Source organism: Euprymna scolopes, chromosome 4 (genome assembly GCF_053919585.1).
Source record: "Euprymna scolopes isolate OS-2025 chromosome 4, ASM5391958v1, whole genome shotgun sequence".
In the NCBI taxonomy this organism is placed as follows: Eukaryota; Metazoa; Mollusca; class Cephalopoda; order Sepiida; family Sepiolidae; genus Euprymna; species Euprymna scolopes.
This window is the reverse complement of record NC_136485.1, coordinates 9196594-9220623: the sequence shown is the minus strand read 5'-3', so window position 1 is coordinate 9220623 and position 24030 is coordinate 9196594. Positions and strand designations below refer to the sequence as shown.

At 31.1% G+C, this 24030-nt stretch overlaps 1 protein-coding gene across 1 annotated transcript in view; it reads left to right on the top strand.

Moving 5' to 3' along the window:
- The window catches only part of LOC145266689 (high affinity cationic amino acid transporter 1-like), a 381400-nt gene that overhangs the window by 307355 nt on the left and 50015 nt on the right, over positions 1-24030 (top strand). The window contains exon 5 of the mRNA XM_080122617.1: positions 21269-21406. Within this exon, the coding sequence (XP_079978743.1) occupies positions 21269-21406 (138 nt within the window). The remainder of the gene's footprint in view (positions 1-21268; positions 21407-24030) is intronic.

The following is a 24030-nucleotide window of genomic DNA, read 5'->3' as shown; positions in this document are numbered from 1 at the left end:
AGATACAATCTCGATTAGCAAAGACCTAAAACTACATGGCTTCCTACATTCCCAAAAAAATCAGTTGCAAAAAAAAAAAAAAAAAACGACAACGGAATTTTCCTACAAAGTCAGCCGAGACATAAAAATGACTATTCAAAAATAGAAAACATTACAAAAAGAGATCGTTAAACAAAAACACCTCATGCTATTTAACAATATTTTTTTGATGGTGATTCTATAAAACCTTCGTGATTATTAAAACGTGCTCAATGAAAGAGAGAGCTGATATATAGTATGTTTTTGGGGTTTTTTACACCGGCATCAGCACATTATCAAGGACAAGAGGCCACTCAAGTACAAGGGTTAAAGATTTTACCGTAGAAAACGGACAATATAGTAATCCTTAGTAATGAAAATTCGGTAAATTTGATAACTTATATGGAACGGCTCATCAAGAACTTATTTACGTTAGACTTGAACACAACCATGTTGTGGTCAGCCGGAAAGAAGGAAAACGGAAGACAATTCCACAGGCGTGCAGTTCTAAGAAAGAAGCTTTGTTCATGTTTATTATACAAACATTGTTACATGTATGCAGACATGTTTCAATGGAGTCCCAATTCAGGGACAAAAGTTTATCAAATCAAAAAGGAATTGAAACGGGTGTAGAGGTCACATTAGTTTTCATGAGATATTAAGGTGGGAGCTATATTCCGGGGAAATTAAGGTGTGTGATTTATGAATGTGAACAATGCCGTTTTTCAGAGATTTTCTGGGGGAAGAAGAATGCTGTTTCCCGTGTTAAAGTCATTAGTAGGGATGTTTACAGTGATTCTGTTAGCTTGGCGGTTCTTTATTGCTCTTGATTTGGAATTTCCCTCATCCTTAGGTTGTTTTTATTGTTGTATAGCTTTTATTAGTAATAACTTTAATTGTCCGTATTTTTATTTATAACTTTATTTTATTTATTTATGTCTCGTTTCTTATTTCTGGATTTATTTATTTTTTATTCGTTCATTTGTTTTTTAGTCTTTCAATTTTAATATGAGGAAGGGGGAATGGCATTTCATGTGGTTAAGCTGTTGGCAGTTGAGAAGTGGTAGAATTCGATTTATCTGGCGGCTATTTTTCTTGCTTTGATCTAAAGTACGTGTTATTCTTATAGTCGTTACTACCTATATGCTAAGTTGTTTTTAGTGGTTTCCTTTCTTTACAGTTGGCGATTTTATAAGTCATATGTCCTTATCGTTGGATTAGTAGTTATTTTCGTAAGTATAAGGGCCTATTAATAGGATTTAAATAAATGTGGTTTAGTGATAATTATATTTTTCTCCTCCGTACACCTCCGATGAACTCTCTTGCTCACCTGCACAAAGCGTACACTTCATTTTTTTTTCTATATAGATCGCATCCAACTATCTTATAAACACAAATGTGGCCCGTACATACGTTTTAATATCATTGGGGGGTATTTGGAAGTATTTTCCTGAACTGGGACGCCACTGAAACATATACGCACGTATGTGTCCTATAATGTTTTTATAATAAACAGACTACATGCATATATAAATATATATATGCATATAAAACCACGAATATTGTATATAAATATATATATAATAAATAATATGATGTGTATATTTATATGTGTGTATGTACATGTATATATTAGTGATTTATACTTTGGTAGACTATGAATAAACTATGTAAAACCTATTTAGAATATATGTTTTTCACTCCACTCGGGTTTATTATACTCATAATCTACAATCTCTAACGTTTCCTCCAGAAAAGAGAAATGATAATAACGTATTATTGCTATAGGATGCGTTTCTAAGCAAGTATATATATATATATATATATATAATTTTGTTCATGGTTATATCTTCTATTGCGGACGGAAAAGAATGGTTAGCGTCTAAATAGACTAATAAGGTGTCTAAGAAAACGATATTGGTTTGTTAAACTTCTGGCAGCGTCTCATCATATTCTCAGTCGCTTCGCTGTAAGAGCCGCAAACAAATTAGGATTATTTGAAGAAGACGGAAATAGCAAGAAGGAATCCAAGATGTCTGCATTTATAAAGGAAGACATTTTATAGAGTCCATGGCTTCTTGGGTTTAATGCGTGCTTAGCATGTACTATTATTGGAGGTAGACTGAAAAACCTATCGGGTATAATTTCCAAATAAAACGCGTATTCTTTTTTGACAATATATTTCAAACAAAAAATCCAACAGTATTTCACACCCGCAAAAAACATATTATTTCATTTGAAAAGTATTTTATTTAAGACGATTTTGTTTAAATTTCCACTTGAAATGAAGGTTACTTTTTTTTAAGAATATTTTATTTGAATTTAAAAATATTTTATTTTATTTAAAACATGTTTGTTTTAAGGCTACGATAGAGTTTTTTTTCTATTTTTATTTTTCTATTGGTTCTTGAGAATGGATGAGGTATATAATATATTTTAACGGCTGACTACAATATTGTTGTCTTCAAGTCTAACGTAAATAAGTTCTTGATGAGCCGTTCCATATAAGTTATCAAATTTAACAAATTTTCATTACTAATGATTATTATATTGTCCAATTTCTACTGTACACTCTTTAACCCTTATCCTTCAGTGGCCTCTTGGCCTTGATAATGTGTTGATACCTATGAAAAAAAAAGAAAAAGTCCAATGTGAACAAGTTCTAATTGAATCATCCCCCTAAGTAATCCAAGTTACAAAATTCCCACTGTTTACTATGATAAAATCACAATGACTAATGTATAACTATTAACCCTTATCCTCGAGTGGCCTCTGGGCCTTGATAAGTGGTGACACCCATGTAAAAAAAAAAGTTAGATCAACGAATGAGAGCACGCATAACAATCTGTACATAAGCAGATTTATATTGCAGTAAATTGATCAATCTAGCACATTTATATAAACCATTTAATTGACTAGAAGAGGAAGCAAACACAAACAATTATTATTCGAATATAAGACGTGATTGATTGAGCCCAAATAAAAAAAGAAAATTTAACCGTGCCTGTAAATGCATAGTCTGCTTGAATGTCAAAAATGTGAAATCAGAATTAGTAAAATAAACATGGTGTAGTAAAATTATCCCAACTAAATAAATTAAATATCCAAAAAGGAAATAAGAATAATATGTCCAGTTCCGAAGTTTCCGAGGAAGCAGGAGATAATAATGTGATCAACTTCCTCATTATTTCGTTTTTTTTTCTTTCGGTTCTATTGCCATTTTCTGTCTCCCTTAAATCATTTATCGGCGTGTTTTTCTTAACCAAATATTACATCGTTGTAATACGGCGGGTTAATTATTTGTTTTATTTTGTATTTCTCAACTGTCTTAGTTTTTGTCGAAACTTCCTAGTTAATTACCGTTAGGTCTTTATGATGTCGGCCGACGCATCCTATTACATCATGACGATTTCGTAATGTTTCATATATATACATACACATATATACATATATATATATATATATATATATATATATATATATATATATATATGTGTGTGTGTGTGTTTGGAGGTACAGAATTTATATACAATTTTAAATAAAATTAGGCGGCGATTTCTCGAGAGCTCTTTCGGCTATCATCTCATCAGGAAGAAATCGATAGCGTAAAAAATAATATTATGTCGAAAATAAAGAGTTCTAAAGGGGAACTATTTATTGTGCCAAAAGTACGGGGACACTAAAATAAATTTATTAACGTTTAAAAAACGATTAAAATATTGGCACAACAAGGGGAGACAAAAAGCGAGAGAAAATTTTTTAAGTTCCCCAAAGAGAAACAATGCGTTTGATGTTTTCCTTTGCCGGCACAAAGAAGGTTTACACATCGCAATAGAGGCAGACTCCAAAATCCATAAATGTTGCACTTCGAACCTATTTTATAATATATATATATATATATATATATATATATATATATATATATATATATATATATATATAGATATATATATATCTTAAATTATATGGAAAAAATTATACAAAAGAATTATTTCTGCTACCAATATGTAAAGGATTAATTTTCGAAGAGAATTGCTGCATGTTTGCCTTGGATATATTTACCAGAATCTCTCGCGTTTTACTTAAACTACACCATTCTACAATATGAATCTTTTTTTTTTCCAGGATATATTCTGCATTTGGATACCTATAATCATATATTTTTTTATGATTTCAACACTACTTCACTTTCTCTATGATTCTTAAAGGCATTTCGTTTTTAATATTATCTCTGTATGTGCTATTCAGCAACATAATTGCGAACCAACATTAGTATTTCGCTAAAGGTTTTCCTCTGATGAGATATACGTACATTGAAAATCCCTGGATTAAAGACATTATTAAAAAACTTGTATTCTTCGGTTCAAACATTAAATGCTAAATTTGATTTAGAAAATTGACTTTTCGTAATTGAAATGTGAACTTATGAACTCCATTATATATATATATATATATATATATATATATATATATATATATATACATACATACATATATATATATATAAAATAATTATATAATAATAATATATATATATATATATATATATATATATATATATATATATATATATTCGATTGGAAAATGCATGTTTCACAAAATATTTTGCATTCCTCTGCAATACAGGAAAAACTACAATCGGCTTCGACCCTTGATAATAATCGGTGCATGAGTTGACTTTGGATTTTGACATGCAACTTGATATGCCGTCAGTTCATATCATACATCGCTTACCGTTCGACAATAACGTGCTCCACGAAATGCATAGAATAATCTGTGATTTTTTTTCTGCTGATCATCACTTTCGATTCTCACCAATACTGTGTAACAAGCTCTTCCTCATTTTCATTAAAATATTTTCTTTAAGTTTTACTAAGGGTAGGAGCAAGACATGTTAAAAGAGATAGCGAAGGCATGACAGACGGATATGTGATGTATTCTCTGTGTGGCTTACTTCCGGTATGGCCTTTAGTTCAAGGCAGGATAGATGAGGAAGTTTCCACTGACTGCTTGTTAATTTTGAAAAATGCTCGGGAATCATCTGGCCCTTTTTGAGCATTATAGACTCGATATTATTTTACGTAGAACTATTTCTAGGGATAATTTGTCATGGAAATTATGTGTACTTTCATCTACACAGTTACGGACTGACCTTCTCTTTGCCCAGTTTTATCGCCGATTACTCGGTCGCACTATGACATTGCAAGCTCAGTAAAAACGAGGGGACTATGTGAAAGCGATGCTGTGGACACTGTAATGTAGGAAAGGTCATGTACAAATGGTCTGTTGCCTCGGAAGTTCAGCAGTGATCCTGCAGTAGTTACTACACCTTGGGGGAAGGGCTATGGATGTATGCATCCAAGGTATAACTTCCATTTTATGAATGAAACTGCACTCACTAAACCTAATCAACTCACGAAACATACTGAAAACATCTTAAACTGCTATTCTAGAGACATCTAGGGAAGTCTTAGGGGTTTCGACCGAAATGGACAGGCCCTAGTTCGATGAAAATGATCAGAAAATCCAGGAAAGAAAAATCATCAAGTTTTAAATTGTATCTTATATATTTAAGTAACACGATTCTTGGGAAGAGGTAATATAAGTTACTATAAAATATAATGATCAAATATACATTTTTCCATTAAGTAAACTTTCTAGTGGGTTCCTGATTTTTTGTAGTATAGAAGAAATTAAATTTCAGTCGGTGTTTTTGGCTCTCCGAATTTATTAGTAGCCTGTAAGATATCCGAGAGAAGAACATAACAATAGAAGGATTGAAAGCGTAGAATGGAATCATATGTTCTAAAAAGAAATAAAAGATGCGTATTATTATAGAATTTAATTAAATGTAATGCAATAAAATCCAACAGTTATTATTCTATCCCAACAGGTGTAAGTAATTTGCAACGAAAATAAAACTTAATAGATTTTGGTTTTATCAGAATTGAGTCTAAATTAAATAAAATCTGCATTGAAAATCTTTATATTTTTTGTAATAATGATAGCAATGTCTTTTAATCATGTAGGTTTAAAGAGAACATATATATCGTGCAGATTAATTCAATTCTTTGCATGATTATTATATATGTTGTTATATTTTTGATAGAGACGATCAATTACCTCATTTAGTTCTTGTATACCGATTATATTGTAAATTTCTTTCGCGTATATAATTACTTCCTTCGTATCGTTCTTCTGTAGAGATTAGTAATTATTTTGTACGTTTTTGTATATTATATTTATTTCCGTGTATTCTTTTAGTATGTCGACCAGTCGTTATTTTGTAGGTGTTTGCGTATAGAAAATATAGTTCTGTAGCAGAGTTGTCTGATACAAATTATTATTTGATGTCATAGACATACATATATATTTCATTTTATGGTATAGGGGTTTACTATTACTTATTTTTATGCTGTATATTTCTGATATACAAATCACATAACATTCTTATATAGAGAAGCGTATTTTTCCGATCACTTTTGGTTTCACATTGCAAGATGTTTAAATTTTTAGGGTAAAACATTAAATCAATTCATTCTTTTGTCTCGCGTTAATTATCTCATCAGTTTAACAGATGCATATCATTTGAGTTTTATAATTATATCAAAATCATTATGCGATTTAAACTGTTCTCCCGATGTCGTATTTACTCTTTTTTTCCTATATGGAATCCCTATTTTCCCTTTTCCTAATGTTTTTTTTTTAATATTTGATACCAGTTATTGATGAACTAGATAACATTTACTAATTTCCCAGCGACACGTAATCAATCTTTCCCAAGGGAACAACATGGTAAATATTTGATATCGTCCTACAATGTAGGCGTTTTGTATGTTTGTTTTACTTAATCTAGTATGGCGGGTGTGTTATGAGGTCAAGTAGTTTTAGATATTTCCTGTAATTATTCTATTCTCTTGAGATTGGTTGCCGAAGGGCTGCATGTCTGACAAGTTTGACCCCACTAATAAACGCCTCATAAGTAAGCACATATTTTTTCTATCTCTGCACTTCCCACCTCCCTCTCTCTTTCTTTCTCTGTCCCTCGCTCGCTCTCTCTCTCCGTATATATATATATATATATATATATATATATATATAATATTGCATATAAAGCGGAAAACTTCTCATCACTTAAAAAGTTAGTCACGTATACAGAAACGTTTTCTACGAACTAAATGAACAAACCGCAAAAAGAAAAACATGATGACCAAAAAGCAACAAAAAACATGACTTAATATTTAAGCTATGAACAGCATACATATTGCTGGCAAGGCGTCTTAGCTTACAGATAATAAGTCAAACTACACACAATTTTTGTGAGTTTTTTTCCTTGCTAAAGTCAGCTATGTTGAGGACCGGTAAATTTCGCGAAAAACGGTTTCATGTGGAACTTATACGAACCTACACACACACACACAGACACATATATATATATATATATATATATATATATATATTATTTAATCATTCATAAAAGCACCTGTTTCGATTTTGCGCTACAAAACAGGCTCTGTCAAGAATTGTGCATGTAAATGTACTGAAGAGAATAAATTGTTAGATGATCAACGTGCACAAATTGGAATAAAAGACTTTATCAATTATCTGTTATAAGCTCTATAATTAAATTGAATTTTGTAAATAAAAGGATTGGTATAAAAACATATTTCCATATATATAAGTATTTTTCTAATCGATTTGTATACGTTTCAGCTGAGTTGTTTGGCTAATCTATACATTTCAATAAAACACGTGTAAGAAGTATCATACAACCAACAGCATAATATGAATGTTATGTATATATACTTATAGTATTTGAATTATTTACTAAGATATATATGTGCTCTAAAATTTGTAATCTATTTTTTATTGAACTTAAATAAATGTGACAACATTTAAAAAATTATTGAATATAAAACGTTAAATAATATATTTTTACGCATATATATATATATATATATATATATATATATATATATATATATATATATGAGTTACAAAATTTGTTAACACATCTGAACATTAGCGTGAATCTTCTGGAACTCCTTCTAGCTATCATTTTGTCAGGAGAAAATTCAGTAGCAATGACAACTAATATTAACAGTTAAAATAATATGCAATGTTTTTTTTTTTTTTAAGATGCCAAACACAGAATTCAAATAAGAAATTAGAATCAATAAACGATTACAAGACAATTAAAATGGCACCACGATGAATAAAAACCAGAAAGGAAATAAGTCAAAATTCCCTAAAGTGATTATACATTTTTTTATTCCTTTTACGGTCACAAAGAGCGTTTTCGGATCGCGATGCAGACAGATTTCTAAAATTTTAATATGTGTTTTGGAATTCGCTGCATGAGATACCTGAAACCACTCTATTTCATACTTTTTGGCACAGCAAAGATTCTCAACCAAATGTTGGCCCATAGCAGAGTTCAAAATTGTAGAAGAAAAAGAGACTCACTGATCCTATCATGTCTAATCTTAAATGGAACGTACTGATTTATACTAGTCTGCAAATGTCAATTTACGCTCCACAAAACCAGAATGATATTGGAATTTAAGCTGGTAAATAATATTTCTGTTTTGAATGTTATCTTCGAAAAATAAGGAAATGTAGGTCTAGTAGTATACACCAAACGCTAGAAAACAGTAGCAGTAGTTAATAGCACTTCTAACCATCGGCTCAGTTCAGATAGCACCATTACCTCCTATCAATTGTGATTTTAATAAACAGTCTATAGTTAAAGCTTAAATATTTTGGGAGATTTTAAATTTGCAACATTTTTAATACAATCAATGATAAGGTATTCTGGATAAAAATTATTAATGAAAATTTCCCTTATCTTTTCCAGTTTGGAGTATATTCTACCCGGTAAAAAAATCATGATATCTCTATGAACTACCGTATGAATAAAAACGAGAACGTAAAAAGTCGAAAGAGGGGTTAATAGATGGTGCTCCTTAATCATATAATATTTAATTTCTTGTTGATTATATCTCTTCAGCAAGTATTTTAATAAATCTTTGGAGGTACTAAATTAATAAGCACATTTGAGTATTAGCAGAAATGACTCTAGAGCTCTTTCGGCTATCATCTCCTCAGGACGAAAATCTGACGAGATGATAACTGAACGAGCTCTTGAAGGATTTCTTTAATATATATATATATATATATATATATATATATATATATATATGTATATATATATAACTTCATGCAGAAACTGGAGGAAGTACATGCGAGTATTGTTTTTTTCTAAACAGTTGTACTCGAACTGAGATCGAAAACAAAACCTAAAGTCATTGAGTCATTTGACACGACGTTTACAAAGAGTTTTCAAAATATCTTATTCTTAACATAAAAAAAGTTGTTATGTATCTTGACCGCGCACGCGCTATAATGAAACAGTTGTAAATTGAATAATATTTGATGATCCCCACGTACTAATTTGTTTATTTAAGCTCTTAACTACTTTTTCACCGGAAGAAAACAGACAAAAACATACCACATGCCTTGATATTCTATATACTAATTTAAAAATCTGTAAATCAAAAACATTCGTTGAATATATATTTTGAGATTTTGTGCTCTCCCGCAGTCTCACTTTGTAAGAGGAGGTAAATAATACAGTACGGTAATAAACACAGAGGCATAGATATTGTAAACCTGTAATAGTTATATGATTTCTAAATATCTTTCAGCGGTTCAGTTTGCTACGTTATATGTTTACGAGAACATGCCTTCCACACTATGCAAATTAACTGGCTGATTAACTGTCGGTAAAGTCAGCTATATTTTTGTTCCTGATACATCGTAAAATCATTCCCCTTTGCCAAATTTACTAAATATGTATAACTCAAATTTCTGAAATAAGGTAACCTAAACGGAAATAACAAAAACTATAAATGTTATAATGCGTATGCCGTTTGAATCAGCCAATGTGTCTTAAATAATTGTATATTCCAAGTTTATTTAAAATAAAGTAAAATAATATAATCACTCTCGCATAATTCGACGGCTATATTCAACGTTATTTAAAATGTATTAACATATCAACCGCAAATGATTATATATATATATATATATATATATATATATATATATAATAAACATTGCAATTAAATTTACCAAAATGATCCAAGATGTATATTATAAATATTAAAGAATTAATATGTATAAAGTTATGTCAGCCAGATGTAAAAGCTCGATAAAACCAAAGAGGAGATAGAGGTTATAATAAGAGCAAATAGTTAATAAAACATGTTTAAAAAACGTTGAAAAAGAGTTTAAAAAAATACTTAATTTGAACAGGAAACACTAAATAAGTGGATAGTCCTGAATCCGCGGAGTTTCGAAGAAATACTTTCCATCTCATCAGAGGGTAGGGTTTAGCAAAAGGCGGGATCGGATTTTGCTTGCAAAACTATTTAATAAACCTACAAGTAAGTCAAAGATCTTACTTGATAACAAAAAAGTTAAGCAGAGGGAATAGGATGAAGAACAAAGTGATTCCACTTTTTTTGTTTTATTTTACTTCAGTCGAAGTTCTCAGAAATCAAGGGGCCCACGACCTGGGGCTAAACTTGAAGTCTATATGAGATACATAGATATTCGGATGTTCCATTAAAGTTCTTTATCTCTCAAACACTGAGTTAGTAAGGAAATTGAGAACATAATTTTCCTCTCTCCAATTAACCATTTTTATATGTTGTAGTATATCTTTCATGTTGGTCTCGTGGTCTTACTGGATTCCAGAACAAGAATTTATCTCGTCTGGTGGAGTATCCAGCTCCGTGCTATTACTTGAGGTAATATTACTGGGAGAAGGTGCACCATCCCTCGGAAAAGCTGTGGGGTAGCCGTAGTGAGGAGATCTTATTTGGGCTGCAAATACTATGTGATTTTGAATATTTTGTCAGGGTTTACTTCTATGGAAAAGGTATCCTCATGCCAGATTGCTTTGACAAAGCCCTGTACAGAGATACCTTAAACACTCGAGGATAGTGTTTAGTAGGCATTATGGATAGTCTGGTGACAGGCAAAGTACCCAATGACGGTAAAATCCAAAAATGTAAATCCAAGAAAGTTAGTTAAATTTCCATTCGCAGAAGTAAAATCCAAAGGAATCGCGTAATTGTAAGATGGTCCAAAATAAGCCAAAAGGCCAAAATCCCTAGAACAATTTATAAATAGGTACAAGGCAAGGCGTAATTAAGAAAAATGAGTGAAGAAGAAGAGAGAGAAAAATTGTTTTGGATTTTACTTGTGCGAATGGGAAATTAACTAAGGTTCTTGGATTTGCATTTTTGGATATTTCCGTCATTGGATACTTTACTTCCGCGGATTAAGGACTATCAACTTATTTAGTGTTTCATTTTCAAATTAAATATGTTTTTAACTCTTTTCAAAGTGTTTTTTAACATGTTTTATTAACTATTTGCTCTTATATATATATATATATATATATATATATATGCACACACACGCACACACACACACACACACACACACACACACACACACACACACACATATATATATATATATATATATATATATATATATATATATACAATGCCGGAAAAATGAATTCCCACACTTGTAATATTTTCAAAAACTGCAATTTTAAGCTAAATATAATTTACCTTTTTAAAAAAGAAATCCGCAGCAAAAACATTCGCTTAAATCCAGCTTAAATTATCGCCCCTAAATCAGTTTAAAATATCCTCCAACAGGCAACAAAGCATCTCTAATCGAAATTGTTGTTGTTCCAGGTTATACAACGACATATTTAGTCCATATGCCACGACTTTCTCTTAGTGATGGTCAAGAGCTCATTAATCTCAACCTTTATGGTTTATCAATTCGAGAAATCGGCCGCAGATTGAAATGTGATGAGAAAAAGGTACGAAAAACTGTGCAAAATCAGCAAAACACCGGCAGTGTTCGTGATGCTCACTAAATCTGGTCGTACTAGAGTGTATTCTAACAGGGATGATAATGCTACCAACATCCGCAGTCTAAGAAACAGATTTGAAACGGTCCCCCAATCCAACAACAGTCCAATCTTGTTAAAACGTTCTCTCTTTCTACTGTCAAGAACAGATTAAAGGAATTTAATTTGCGAAAACATGTTGCAAGACGCAAGTCAATGATTTTTGTAAAGAACAGAAAGCGTTGTTTGGATTCGTAAGATGCAATGAAGATCAGGACACTTCATATTGGTCAAAAGTGCTTTTTAGCGACGAAAGCAAGTTCAATAGGCTAGGCAGTGATGGTAGGTAGTACGTCCGTCGGAGGAAATACGAAGTATTTAATCCTAGGTGCTCAGTTTCAACGCTGCAAGGTAGTGGAGGTTAATTTTTGGTGTGGGGCATTATTCGTACTAATGGCCAATGCTTACAAGGTCGAATTAATTTGACCAAGTACAGTAATATGTTGACTGAGCATTTTCTACCCTGTTTGGTCGGAATTTAGATAATAATACCATCTTCATGCAGGATAACGCTCCCATTCACGTAGCTGGCAATGTCAAGAAGTTCCGCGAAGTGCATGATATTCCGTGTTTGGATTGGCCTGCACAATCTCCAGACCTCAATCCTATCGAAAACGTATGGCATTACATCAGGCAACAGCTACGCAATGATAAAATTTCAAGTTTGGAAGAACTTTGGACAACATTTTATTTTTAAGCGGGATGCGCTTTCCCCGGAGTATTGATGCAGTCTACGTCAAAGAATTTCCAAAATATTGCAGGTTGTCAAATTGAAGAAGGGCTATGCTACTTAATGTTAACGAAATCATTGTGTTCCTGGTTTATTTGTGTTAATTAATGTCATAAAATATCATTAAAATAGCAATTTTCAATTGTGCGGACTTTCTTTTTGCCTCCTAAATGTGAAGTTACGTATACATATTACATTATATATTGATATATATACATATATATACGTATATTCATGTATATATAATTGTTTACATCCAAAATATATGTTCAGCTCTAAAGGAGACAACCTCCACGATTTTTAGGAGACAACCATTTATACCAACGCAACAAAAATCGTAAAATAACAAAATCGACATAAACGTATGAATATGGAGTACTAAACCACATTCTTATGTTTTCATCTCTTTTTGTGAAGTATAACTATTTTTTTAAATATGACCTCCACATAATTTCCGATAAATTCAATTCTATATTTTGCACGTCTATGTAAAACATATTAATTGCTTCATTGCGTTTTCTTTTTTATGGTTGTTTAACGATATTTGTATTTCGTAGATAACAATCTATAATTCTATTTTTTAACTCGATAGTTTAGACGTCAACTGTTGATATTTTCCAGAAGAATAGCGCAATTCGTTCATTAAATTACTCCTGTTCACTCCTCTGTTGATCATGAATGTATCAATTATGACAATAACAAAATAAAAATCAGTAATGATAACATAAATGATTTGTTTTCATCTCATCTTTAGATTGAGAAAATATTTTCTATTAATCAATTATATAAATCTCACCTGTCTGTTTACATGTGTGTATGTATGTGTGTACGTATATATGTATGTATGTCTACCAAACATTTCCGACAGAGGCGATAGATTTTCACAAGACTGATATCGTTTTGAAGCTCTACCCTTCGGATTACAAATATAAAAAATTGGCTAAAAAGATTATTTCCTTTAGCCTCATTTGGCCACTTTCTACAAAGAAGATCCGCTTTGTTCGCAGATATTTTCGAAAGCCATCCTCTTTCCTCGACTGACTAGGCTTAATTTTTACCTTAGCCCCTTCCGGTCTCGCATTAGCAAAAACGTCACGTGTTTGCATTGTTTTGTTTCGTTTTTTTATTTTCACGTTCGTTTCCTCTTTTGCAGTACGGGTTCGAGCCTGCCTGCTTACTACCACTTTTTTTTTTTTTTGCTCAACACACACTTCAAAACACCCAGGCAACGGCGCGTAACCCAGGCTAGTCTTGCTTAAATAATTATTACAATGATCTGCGATATTATTTTTTGCCTTTATTTACCTTATATGGGATCCGCTTATTTGTAAGAAATAACTATTATTATACTCCCTCATGTTATTTGTAAACGCCGAGGAACTGATACATTTGTCGGTCCTGCCGTTGAACAGTTTATAGTTGTTCCATTTTCTTCTCGTGTAGGGGATTTGCCTACTTTAAAAGTTTAGTGTGATCGTATTATGTAACGGATAGGCCATGTCATAGAAACAACCTGTTAAATGTCAAGACGGTAGTTTAATTACATAATAAAGCTTTAACAAAATAAACGAATAGAATTTATTCTGACTATGTGTTATATACACGGCTGTATTGTTTTTTTAACTAAGTTTTTATACTAGCAATATTACAAGTGTCAAAAGGGACGGAAAATAACGCAAAATGACGGTATTTAATTGGACATTACGGATAAATAAAGTATAAAAATCTGTGTTCACAGAGATTTGTTCCGGCTTCTCATAGGTGGTCACAACTACGCTAATCATAGGGTATAGACGAGTCCATACAGTTTTGGAATAAATAAGATCACGTATATCATACGGTTTTTAAGATTGCTTTACATTTTTATCATAGAGGTTTATGATTTTTAATTCCGTTGTCTTTCGTTTTTTCTAGAAACTTTCCTTGTAAGTCCATTTCTACAGAATAATAACCCTGCTTATTTACTTGATGTAACCGTCTTTTTGTGTAAATTGAGATCTCTTTACCATATACAGTTTGCTCTAGATCCATATACACAGTTACGCTTTTGAAACATTCGTCAAAACTGTTTTCACCAAATTATATTTTATAAACTTTACCTGATAATTTATGTTTCAAAGGAGTTTGTAACGATTTAACCAGCGTTATTTTCTATCTTCCTTCTTGGTGCTACTTATGGCGTCATGGAATATTGAGCAATATCGTTAGGAATCATTTGATTTATTAATAGTATTTAGTAATGCACCCTTTCATTCCGTAAATACCCTTATGTAATATTCCGCCTGTCTCTTGTATCTTGAATAACGAGAGTCGACTGTCGTATTTTCAATTCCAACATTTGACAATATTAACAGTTGTTAGGTCAAGCTTTCTGTCGATTCAACAACAATAAAAAATTAGAAAAAATCCAACGAAATTTATATGTATTCTAACTAACAGTGTTCGCAGTTAATGGATGCAAGGATAATATAATTATGGTTCTTTTATTGCCAGCGCAATTTATTCATAAAAATTATATATTTGGCCAGAACACGTGAAATTTCATGAGACTCTGTTCGTGACAGTCCAGGGTTTTTCATCCGACATTCTCTTAACGCTCTCTTCTATAATTTTGTAAATATAATTAATTGATCACTATACGTGAATAATTCATGACAGGTTGAATACGATTCCGATATTTGTTTGTGTCGTTATTTTATTTTAATTAAAATTCACGTCTTTATTTCCATATCTTCAAATACTACTGGAAGATGTAAATATCACACAATATGAATTTTATATATACCTGACTTGCAGAATAGCAATAACCCTCTCATCAAATACATCAAAATTAATCTCGCAAAAATTGTCAGACATATATTTGTTGATTGAATAAATCCAATTAAAGTAGCATATTTGACAAAAAGCGGTGCACATCTTTTCAGCATCTTTACATTATGTATTGACACTGGATTTTTCCCATAGATTGTAGGAATTGTCGAGAAAACTAATTCGATTTATTGATGTCTAAAAACATACTGTTCTATTATGAATATCTGAAATTTAAGTCCTTTAAAATAAGTTTCTATGCTTTCTTCGGTATTCACGAGTACGTTTCTGTCTCCAACGAAACCTCTGGGCGATTACTTTCAGGATCTGTTTTTGTTTTCTGTAATGTGGAAACTGTAGTCTTATATGAGTTAATATCATTATGACGAATGATTTTTAAATCTGAATGATTAATGTATAAATAATAATTTTAGTGAATGATTTCATTTGTTATTGTTTCACATTCAGTCATCAATATCCAAACACTCTCCTCATAAATAGCATACTTCGAGGAACCAGCAAACCGTCTATCTTAAGCACGACGCATATTATTGTAATTTTAGGGATAGAAAATTTCGAACCGTTTAGAAGCGCTGATATATTGGCTGTTGTGTTGTCTTTTACAATCTGTGTCTATAATTTGATCATGATAATCTCTCTTTTTTAATGGAATTGCGTACCCACTCTTTTAGTTTTAAAAGATAGTTTGGGATTCCCTTTTTGACATAATGATTCTGATACAAAATCTCGCATGGAAATTTAAACAAAATTATTCGTTTAATGAAGATGTTCATCCAATATTATCTAAGTTTCTGTCGCACGTTTCTCAAATATAAAGTTGCCTGTACCAACTTTAATTATAAACGATAGATCTTGAAATGTATACAACTTTCTAAGTGTATTTATACATAGAATCTTTTAGTGCACACTATATTCTATGTAGTGGACAGCGTGTCGAAAGATATATAATCAAAAAAGAGCGTATGTAATATATGCGCTACAGGATCCTCGTAAATAAGAACGATGTATCTAAGAGAATCATCTAGTCGTATAACAATCCTATCTATAAAACGTTGCTTTTATCAGAAAATTAAGACCAGGAAAAGATGAATGTTCGCATATATAATAAAAATGGAGGAGATCGAACACAAATAATATGCATATTGCTAATCTGATGTAACTTTTACTTAGATTCTTCTTGCAGTGACACACATTTAGTATTGTTAACAGCGGGATAATGTGTTCTAGGTGGCAGAAGGTTGTAGGGTCAAAGAATCGGTCAGCATGCCATTCATATAAATATAAGACGGTGCCGATTTGCCGGATATTTATTCTTATCGTAAATTCTGTATTATTTCCTTCCGTACGTGTAATTTACTTAAGTAAAAAACAACAGATGTTTATATATTATACGACTATGGTTGAATACGTAGGCCTCACGCATGATCTTCGAGACATCACCATTCGCAAGGTTCTTGGTCGAGATAAGCTATTTTTGATATATATATATATATGTATATATATATATACAATATTTATTATGACACTATATATACATATTTATGTATATATAGTGTCATAATAAATATTGTATCTTCAGCTCTCACATCTACGATCGAGCACTTTATTGGATTTTTTTCATCACCCCTGGACACGCTATATATATATATATATATATATATATATATATATATATATATATATATATATATATATATATACATTCTCAGACTAGGTTCTCTTAAACGATTAGTGAACCTTCATTAATATTTTGGATTTTGATATTAAAATATAATACGTAGAATCGAAAAAATAAAATAATTAAGCAAAGTATCTCTGCTTCATTTAATAATGTTTGCTTGAATGAAAAAATTCTGTCTAACGATAACAATAAATATATATATGTATGTGTGTGTTTATGTGTGTATAAATATATATATGGGTGCGTGTGTGTTTGTCTGTGTCTGTGTCTGTGTGTGTGTGCTTGTGTGGGGTGGGTATATTGAAATGTTTCAGAAAGTGTGAAAAATATCAGTACCATCTGCAAATCTGTAACATTTTAAAATAAATATTATGAACTTAGATTTATAATTCCGCACTATACTAAAGTGCTTTAACACCAGCACAACGCACACACTCACTATATATATATATATATATATATATATATATATATATATATATATATATATATATCGCGGGAGTGTGTGTGTATTAGGTCGGTGAAAAAATTACGTATTTTTTTATATTAAGTTGAACGTCGAAAACCGACATTATATTTGCACCAACCTAATATGTATATGTATACTTATTTATTTATATATACATCTTTATATATGCATATATATATATATATATTTAGATATTTAGATATTTAGATATTTATTAATGTTATCTATAAACATATTTAAATATACATGCATGTTGACACATTTAAATTTTAATGTACTCTCATCTGAAGTTGGTTTAATCATTTGAGGTATGTTTATTGTATTTCGCAACATTTAGATTATGGTGTATACTCACGCTCACACACACACACAAACATACACACAGACACACACAAACACACACACACACACACACATATATATATATATATATATATATATATATATATATATATATATATATATATATTAGATAAGATTCATTTAAAAAGTGCAGGAAGTTATTCTCATAATAGCCTTCCATTTACTTATTTATAATTAGTCTATGTACTTATTTGAAAAATAGCTGTCAACTCGCAGTTCTTTGGAAACGACGTTTAATTACAAACTCAAACGTGAATTTATTTATGAAAACATTTATTATTCGTTTCTTATATATTCCTTTCAAATTCTTTGTATGTATCTTTTATTTAATGTGTCTAGTTACATTGCTGAAATTTACTTTATATAGTTTTTAATTTAAATCGGTACTTCTTGTTTGTTATAAAATTGCTTGTCTGATTTCATTAAAAGTTTTTCTTGAATGATCAAAAAATATTTACGTATATATATATATATATATATATATATATATATATATATATAATATGAACAAATGATTAATAAAACATGTTAAAAGACATCTTGAAAAAGAGTTAAAAACATACGTGTTTTAAATATTCTCTCCAGTGCTTTTTCCGTGCACATTTGAAGTTTTCTTTTAATTATTTGGATTTCATTCCATTTCTGATTTTTTCCAAGGGAGTCTTCCTTTTATGATCATTTTGGACGATTTGGAACTTACCTGTTGGATTTGAAATATTTAATTTGACCGTGTTTGGATTTTACCATTCTTGAATTTTTTTACTCCTTCACCGGACTATCCATTCATGTGAAATCTTTTTATCATTTTTCTTTTACCTCCTACTCCCCTTACCTCGCCCTTTTTTTAACCAATTAAAATCTGTGACTTACTTGTAGTTTTATTAAATACTTTTACATGCAAAATCTGATCCCGCATTTTGCTCATTCCTGTTCTCTGATGAGAAGCAGTGTATTTCTTCGAAACTCCGCGGATTAAGGACTATCCACTTATCTTGTGCTTCCTTTTTAAAATTAAATATGTTTTTAACTCTTTTTCAAGATGTCTTTTAACATGTTTTATTAATTATTTGTCCATATTATAAGCTATATTTCCTTTTCGGTTTTATTGAGCTTTTACATCTGGTTGAGATTACTTTACTTATAAATATTAACTCTTTAATATTTATAATATATTTTAAGTTTACCATTTTGATTACCTTGGTAAACTTATTGTAATTTTTATTTATTTATATATATATATATATATATATATCATATTTATTATTATGATTATTCTTTTCTTGCTGTTGTTATATCGTTCGTTGTTATTAGGATTCTTGTTAAAAGTGATGCTTAGAGAGAGATGTGTTGTAAGAGTGATTGTTTGTGTTATAAAGATATTCATATATATAAAAGCGTTTATACTTAGAAGTGTAATAGAAGCTCTTTGAGTGAGGAGACAGTCTTCAGACAGTCTTAGTGTTCCTATTGTGTATTTAAGATGTGTATGTAAAGACATGTTAAACCACATGATATACAAGACATATAATAACAATTTTCACTTTACCTTTTGGTAAAATTACAATACAAAGACGATGTTTATAAAAACACATGATAGGTGTATTTCTTCTCCCGACCGGTCGTGGTTTTCATCATCAAGAATTCAAAGCTTCACATTCTAGATTTGAAAAGTGAACGTCTTGCTTCTAGACGTTCGAATCCCAACTGCAGACTATCGTCTGTCGTCCTCAAACTCCCTCTCTGTTTTTCCTCGCTTAACTCTAAAGTTTTCTAACTATATCGAGAACTTCCCATTTTCCATGACGTCATACACATGTTAAAACATGTGTCTTCTTTCACGTGTTCTGGAAATGCGTGTCCAAAACTTTTTCCTTTGTTTACAAAAGGAATTTTAACGTATATTCCCAGTAACCTATATTTCCAATATGTTAAAAACATGTTTATTAAAGTATCCTATAGTTGCATTCTTTCAATTGAATTTTCATAACAGAATTGACAACGCACATTCTTTTCTTGAAACTATTTTATCTCTAAGCTAAACAATGGTTTGTTTTACATTCTATTTTCTAATTCTCTCTCGTAATCTATTTCTAAACCTAATTTACGAGGTTCGAATTTCGTCTATTCTATTTCATTTTCATTTCAACTATAACTCTCTATTTTTATACTTACATGAAAAGGGGACAGCCCTTATCATGTAACATATATATATATATATATATATATATATATATATATATATATATATATATATATATATATATATATATATATATATATATATATATATATATATATAAACATTTTTTTTATATCAGTGCCTAAGTGTTTTAATAGTCTGAATCACGACTCTCTGGTACTGGATTTCTAAGATAATCTACCTTTATTTTATTAAATACATTTCCTATATAATCCTACATATATATATATATATATATATATTTATATATATATATATATAGAGAGAGAGAGAGAGTGAGAGAGAGAGGGGGGGAAGGGGAGATAAAGAAAGAAAACGATATGAAACTATATACTAATATATATATAGAGAAATATATTTATCTCTTAAAGAAAGGTTTACATCTATTAATGGTGTAACGTAGGTGTGGGCGCTTTATACTATAGCATTTCGAAGCCTAATGCTTCTCATCAAAAGGGGAGAGAAGATGCTAGGTAACATAATAGGGATGCAGCGTCAAGCTTTAGTAACATGAGGAGCGAAACAACATATTTATGCTGTTTAGGGAAACTGAATTGATCTCTATCATATGGGTGAAGTATAGGTTTTATAAAGTACTGCTGGGAGCTGTATAGCATTTTTGTCATAATAGGTTTAATATATGTGGAAAACGTGTTAGAATAATGGGTAAGTTAATTAAAAGAGGGTGCTTGTTTATTCGTTTATAGATTATGGCTATGGATGTTCTTTATATGGAATAGGCAGTTTACGCTATGTCGACATAATATAAATTCATGGTATAAAGTATTCGCGTTTACTCTACACCCGACAATTTACATTTTTTCAGATTTAAGAGTCTTTTTCTAAGTAATCGTCTGAATATCTATTATCTATCTATCTACCTATCAAACAATCTACCTGTCTATCTACCCTCTCTTTCTCTCTCTCCCCCTTCATATATATATATATATATATATAATTATTTTCGTATATTTCAGGTTACCTCCGTGACGAGTTGCGTTCTAACTCTTTTAAATGTTGTGGTGGTTGCCTGCATTATATGTGTCGGATTCTTCCATGTCAATAGTCAAAACTGGACGGCAGCTCCTGGATTTTTCCCGGAAGGAGCAACTGGGGTGAGTGAATTTTCTTTTTTTCTAAACATACTCTTGTTATTCTTATCAGTAGTAGTAAATTACTTTCCTTCTGAAATCCTTCATTTTCAGAATGTCATAAGTTTATAATTTGCAATGTAAAACTAATTATATTCTTCTTCGGTAATTATTTTAAGTATTAAAATAGGATATTTAAAGATTTAAAGTGTGATTTTAATCGGACAATTACATCATCTCTTCATCACACTTTACATCTTTATATATACATGGTCGAATTGTGACCTTGTGGAAATAAAGGATATCTTCAGCGTGTGCAACTTTCTTGTACAATGAGGAAAATCTACTTTCTTAGCAGTAACTATGGCAATGTCCTAAATGCAATTGCTCCCGTTCGTGTTGCTTGATAATGTTAAACCGGACACGAAACTTTCAGGTAGCGTATTTTCCTCCTATCAATCGGTGGTTTAGAAAGTTCTTGTAATTGTTAAAGGGAAGAAATTTAGCATTAGCAGCATGAAATGTCGTCATGCATTTATTTCTCCATTCTAATACAGACTTTCTATAAGTTTTTAGCCATTACCTTAGATATTTGTATATTTATGTTCTCGTGTATAGAGATATATGCATATCAGTAATAACATAGGCCCCTATTATCAACTCTTCGGCACACCCGAATTTATAACGTGTTCTATTGTCCATCGCTATCAAGCTGATTTTTTTTCTTTTATTAAAGAAAATTTGATTATATGAAATATACCTCCAATAATACTGTATTATTTTTTCATGAGTATTCCTATTTGTCAGACCATGTAAAATGACTTACACACATCTAGGGTGATTGTCTAGTCACCATACACTTATTCAAATTGAATAAGATAACAAACGGACAATTTTTACACAAATGTTAAACATTCACTACATCTTACACTATAACACTTTTTAAGTTTGTTAACAGAGAGATATGGCAAACGCGTCGATATTCTTTCTTCATTCCGAGTGCTTTTTTCTCCAGTTGTATAATTCAATTATTCTATTCATATTTTTTACATCTAATTACGCTACATTTGATATTATCCCGCGAAAGTGATATACATCGTTTGAAGTAGTCAAACGAACTTGCTTCAACGAGTAATATGCTGGTAAGTTGCCGGACTGAACGAGTATCATAGTTGATCCTAGTGTTCGTAGCATGAGTTTTTCTCTCTTAAGTGGCATCGTCCATTCATAGTTTAGATTGATCAGCTTATCATAATCTTGCAAGGAGGAAAGACCTGAAGGTTTAGCGTATTCATTACATGATAAACATAAAAAAAACATTGGTACGTATGCATCTGTGTTATAATAATAGCGTGATTATTTAGAAAACTATTCTTAAAGTGGTGAGGCTTTTTAACAATGTTTTATTTTCCCGTAATAATTTAATAAAAAATGTAACATTTTAATTTAAATTGAAAGTTCTATTTAAATAATAATAGCGCGATTACATAGATGCAAAAGGACGAACACATATTATACTATTTTACAAATGTGCGTGTTTTTTATGAAACACCAGAAAAACGTTCACCAAAATTGTATCTTTTTAAAGAAGAAATCTTTCTATGAAATACAAACTTCTCATGTTTTAAATTTAATTAAAACAAATACAAAAAAAGATAATATCTTAATATTTAAAAATTTTAAAAAAGTTTTAAACGATTTTTATTAAAATGCAAAAAGAAAAATAATCTTGCTAATATTTCTATGCCTAGATGAGCTCGTAATTAAACTCATAATTAAACTCTAACTTAACATCTAACACCGACCCCCACAATCGCTCTGAGCATGGAATATGTGCCTACATTAAACACGACTTTCAATGTGGCACCTGTATCTCAAGAGATGATCCTAATTTACTCTATATGTGCTTCCGGGATGCACTTGCTCACATTACCGCGTTCATATTTGTACTCTATCGCCCCTACAACTGTAGAGTTACTATCTTTAAAAGCATATCTGAGGAAATTGACTAGGTCCTTTCTGCATACACCTCACCAAACATTCACGTCTCTGTAGACTTTAATGCTCACAATGTCCATATCCAAGGAAATGGCAGCAACTCTAGAGGATGACCTCATTCAATGCTGCTAAGACTAAGCTTGTTTCCTTCAATAACTACAAGAAACCTTCTCTACCACCAATAGCAATGGTCAAGAACACATTGCCTGAAAGTACTTCTTTTAAACTCCTCGGCCTAACGTTTACAGGGAATATGAACTGGAATAGATACATTGAGAGCATTGCCAAGGCTGCTGCAAGGAAGGTTGGCTCCCTCTACCGTGCTAGAAAACTACTTACGCCTGACAGTATCCTATACCTCTATAAGGCAACCATTCGCCCATGTATGGAGTACTGTTGTCATATCTGGGTTGGTGCATCTGCTGCTTGTCTCTCGCTCCTGGACAGGGTTCAAAAGAGAGTCGCCAACCTGATAGGTCCTGAACTGTCATCTAGGCTTCAACCTCTGTCCCATCGACGAGATGTTGCATCCCTCTGCCAGTTCTACAAATACTTTAATGGTGAATGCTCTGACGAACTGCAAACACTTGTACCTCCCCGTCGTAACTACCCCCGACAAACCCGACAGGCTACTAAGTCTCATCCCTTTA